General features: G+C 32.8%; 1 protein-coding gene across 2 annotated transcripts; it reads right to left on the bottom strand.

Annotated features, from left to right (window-relative positions):
* Positions 1–799: 799 nt before the first annotated feature.
* On the bottom strand, positions 800–4,069 carry LOC145052989 (putative serine/threonine-protein kinase PBL7). 2 transcript variants are annotated; one of them, XM_079000940.1, is made up of 3 exons: positions 2,619–4,069; positions 1,444–2,391; positions 800–1,170 (listed from the first exon to the last, which is right to left on the bottom strand). In XM_079000940.1, the coding sequence occupies exons 1-3, from the start codon at positions 3,528–3,530 to the stop codon at positions 1,105–1,107; spliced, it is 1,926 nt and encodes a 641-aa protein (XP_078857066.1). In that variant the 5' UTR covers positions 3,531–4,069; the 3' UTR covers positions 800–1,104. The 2 variants fall into 2 exon arrangements, with proteins under 2 accessions (XP_078857066.1, XP_078857067.1); XM_079000941.1 differs by having other exon boundaries at positions 800–1,021.
* Between the last annotated feature and the right edge of the window lie 743 nt (positions 4,070–4,812).

Raw genomic sequence — 4,812 nt, 5'->3', positions numbered from 1 at the left:
AGAGTTTAACTTTTTTTTAGTTTTTATTGTCATTTACATAAAATTAAATAAATAAAACTAAGATTTTTAACTTTTTTCACAGATTCTAAATGGCGACACATATAATGAGGAATTTGTCAAATCTTAACTTAGATGCCCCTGGTGCAATGTTTACTATTGAGTTAGTAAACTTGGTTGCAAAATTTGAGGGGAGATTGTCAAAATTGGTTGCTATCGATGGAATTTAGGGTGCACTCTTAATAGATGCTATATTTCTAGATCCAAATCATCCAATAGAAGAGAAAATGCAAAATAGAGCAATGTACTTTTGTTTGTTTCTCAAATTAGCATCTTACATTACTTATATCGTTATAAATCTTTTACCCATGGTTTTTATGGGTTGTAACCTAGTAGTTTATGAAAACACTAATGTGCTTTTGTACTTTAAATGGTTCTACGGTTGAAGCGAAACACAACAAAGATAATCATAAAACGTGAGTGTGTTTTTATCTACCTTAGGTAATGTTCTTTGGTATGTGGTCTCGAAGGAAGGAATCTAATCCATGGGATCTCCTTGAAAGGTTGAAGATATAAAATCATGTCTAATGCCTAAATCCATCTCAGATGTTAGGATTTTTCATGCCTTATCTTTTTTCTATACTGAAAATTTTAGCAGAATTGTTGATCCTATTACTAATTGCAAGAAGAAAGAGAATTTTCTATTGGTCAAAGGCTGTCTAACTTTTATCCTCTAAAACCACCAGATCAAAAGCAAGTATAAGATTCAGGTAAAAAAATGCGCAGTTTTGTACAATCCAAATTAAACTTATAATAATATCAATATATCATTGTAAAGGTCAGAGGAAGCTTTGTGTTACAAAACATGACTAAGAATGTAAAGGCACAAATAAGCTGCAATATACATATACTAGTTGAAGTACATACGTTGAATCAACTAACTGAAAGAACATTTAATGGTTTGAGCTTTTTAAAGCTGTTGAAAAAACAGCTGTCAAATTCCATAATATTGATATCATGAACCCTACAAAGCAACAACTTTCATCAGTTTGTACTACTGAAAAGAAAGAAAAATATGATATATTCTATTTACGCCATAGATCAATGTTATAAGCTAGTAGAAATTCCCCTCCACCAAATCCTTATGATATGCACCCTATAAACTTCTACTAACTGCACAGGTATTAAGAAATGACATTTGGGGTTGGAAAACATTCAGTAACAAGCATGGTCCATCCCAAAGTTAAAAGTTAAAACCATCATTAACCAATTAATTATGGCAAAATTCATGTGTTCTTTTTCATTCCTTGTATTAATAAGTAGTAAACATACATCAATCTAAATTTTGGTTCCCAACACATCTTTTTCATTACTTTTTTAGAAATTATAATGAGAAAATAGATTAAAATGATTATAAAGTAAGTAAAAAGAAAGTAAGAAACATACTTGATATCTGAGTGCAGTTTCAAGGGCTCTCACAATCTCCTTCATTAGTGGACGTTCTTCTCGTTCTTTGTTCAAACATTGATAAGCAATTGTTTTAAACGCCGTCAATGAACTAGGATTTATTTGATCCCTTATACTGCCATAAATAATTTCATCTAGGTTATTTTGTTCATAACACTTTTGCACCAAAAATGGTAAAGATTGATGCTTATCATTAACGTTGCGCATACTCAACCTCCCACATAATACTTCAAACAAAACCACGCCAAAGGAGTAAACATCTGACTCCTCTGTTAGAAACCCTGTCTTTTCATATAGGGGATCACAATACCCATATGTCCCAAGAACATTCAAGACAACAAAAGGGTATTGTTGGCTAGTAGGACCAAATTCGGATAGACCAAAATCTGTGATCTTAGCATTCCAGTTTTCATCTAATAAGATATTGGAGCTTTTAATATCACGATGAATAACTTTTTGGTGGGTCCTAGGAGGATTATGAAGGTACACTAGTCCATGAGCCACCCCAATGCATATCTTAAGGCGGGTAACCCATGTTAAATCCTTGTTAAGATACAAGTCGAGACTTCTCTTTGATGCATACTCATACACAAGGATCTTTTCGCCTCTTTCATCACAAAACCCTACGAGCGAAACAATATTTTCATGCTTGTAAAGGGAAAGCATTATGATCTCCTTCCAAAACTCTGGGTCTCCTTGTCCAAGTGTACTTCCGAAACGTTTAAAAGCAAATGTAGTATGCCTCTCCAAATGGATAAGTTGTCCCTTATACACTTTACCAAATCCGCCTACCCCGATGCAATTGTGTTCAGCAAAATCATTGGTTGCTAATTTTATAGCTTCAAGTTGTATTTCGAGGTGTTTAAACTTATTTTTGATAGGCATCCTTTTAGGGAGTGATGAAACCGTTAACAAGCATGGATCATTCTGTTACATTGAATGAAAACATGATAATATTAAATCACAAAAAGAATGATGTAGTAATCGTATCTAAAATTATTACTTGTTAACCATGTGCTTCAATATAAATTTTGTTCACAACACATCTTTCTACCATTCCAATGAAAAAATAGACTAGGATAATTATAATAAGTATGCTTGTTCAAAAAATTTATAAAAAGTATGAGTGAATCGAAAGTATGAATCAGACGTACCTGATATTCAAGTGCAGTTTCTAGTGTTGTTAAGATCTTGTTCATTGATGGACGTTTGTCACGGTCTCTCTTCAAACATTGATAAGCAATTGTTGAAAACGCCTTTAAAGAATTAGGGTTTATTTCATCCTTTATATCACCAAAAATAATTTCATTTAGGTTGTTCTGCTTGTAATGCTTTCGTACCAACTCAGTAAAAGATTGAGATTTGTCATAGTTGTCAGTACACAACCTCCCACACAAAACTTCAAATAACACCACACCAAAAGAGTAAACATCAGATTCCTTTGTTAATAACCCTGTCTCTACATATAGCGGGTCCCAATACCCAAACGTGCCGACAGGATTGGAGAAAATAAGCGAGTATTGCAGGTTAGCAGGGCAAAATTTGGATAAACCAAAATCTGCAATCATAGCATTCCAATTTTCATCTAATAGGATATTGGAACTCTTGATATCGCGATGCAATACTCTTTGTTGTGTCCCAGCAGACTCAGAATCATGAAGGTATGCTAGTCCGCAGGCCGCCCCAATGCATATCTTAAGGCGTCTAACCCAGGTTAGATCGTGGCTGTTTAGATACAAGTCAAGACCTCTCTTAGATGCATATTCGTACACAAGGATCTTCTTGTCATCATCATCACAGAACCCTAAAAGAGACACAATATTTTCATGCTTGTAAAGAGAAAGCATAAGGATCTCATTCCAAAACTCACGGTCCCCTTGCCCAAATGCCCGATCTAAACATTTTAAAGCAACCACTGTATGACCCTCCAAATGGCCGAGTTCTCCCCTGTAAACTTTCCCAAATCCTCCTCTTCCGATGCAATGGTCTTCAGCAAAGTTGTTGGTTGCAGATTTTATTGCTTGTAGTTGTATTTTGAGGTGTTCAAACCGTTTTAGATCAGACATGTTTTAGTAATCGATCAAAAACAGAGAACAAAAGTGAGACCCAAATATTACTTCGTAAAATCTACAGGCTGAATGAAGATTCACGTTGGATCATCATCAAGTAACAGTTTGCATCATAAATCCTAAGCAAGACACTACCAAAACAAAGTAGCAATATCACAAGCAGAAAATATATTTAAACCTAAATGGAACCTCCGTTAAATTCTATTTCTCAAAACTCGATCCTAATAATATCAAACACAATTCGGTGATGCTTACCGAAATCTAAATTGACATGAAGCAAAATCAAGAACAAAATAGTCTATCTTTGAAATCCCAACTTCATTTTCTCCTGATAAGTGAAAATTTCTATACAAAAGACAATCGTACCTATCAAATGGTGCTGATTTGGATCGGTAAATTTGGACTTGAGTTCAGATTTGCGAAATTAGAGAGTTACAAATCAAACAATAAACTGCAAATTGGCGAATGTTTGCGAGGCTAGAGACGAATGTAGAAAATCGCAGTGTACATAGTCAACTCTCTCCCTCTCCCCCTTACATTATTTATGGTCTTTGTTGCATTTGTCGGCTTGCAAAACCAGTATTTCTTTTTGTCAAGCCATCCTTATTTTTGTTCGGAATTTAAATTTAGGATTTTGTTTGTGCAAGGTTTATAAAAACTTGTTTATATTTTGGTTCAATCGGTTAAAATTTCACTTTTTTTTTTTTCCTTAATTTAACTATTGAAATTGGTAAATATTTGCAAAACAACCTTTGTATTTTTGTAATTGGTTAACGTGGGTTTTAATGATTTAAATGCAAAATAAATAAATAAATATATCATAAATGACTTTTTTATTAATAAGGTTAAAACATAAAAACTTTTTTTGAGATTTTCTTTTTATATATATTAAATTTACTTTTAGAAATCTTATATTTATTTATTAAAAAACATAAAATAAAGATACCATCAACATTGCTTCACTAAAAAAAACTAATATTTCTTATTAAAAAAACACAATAATAATATTTCTAAGGCACATAGTGTGTATAATGGAACTCTATGTAGGAATAACAACATCCGACAAACTTTATCTATGAGGTGTCATCCGATTGTGAAAGGATCATCGGTACGTTGTAGTTTTATGGTAAACGTTTTCCATCCAATATCTAAAAATTCAACAATGAAGTAACATTTGGCCTACAAATGTATTTTTTTTTTCGACAAATCAACAAAGTCCTCTTCGTTTATATAATATATAGATGACATCTTTAGAGTTGCCGTAAAGATATTTATTAAA

Source organism: Lactuca serriola, chromosome 5, assembly GCF_051521515.1.
Source record: "Lactuca serriola cultivar US96UC23 chromosome 5, Lser_US96UC23_V15, whole genome shotgun sequence".
Lineage (NCBI taxonomy): Eukaryota > Viridiplantae > Streptophyta > Magnoliopsida > Asterales > Asteraceae > Lactuca > Lactuca serriola.
The sequence above is the reverse complement of the archived record's forward strand: the minus strand, read 5'-3'. Positions and strand labels throughout refer to the sequence as shown.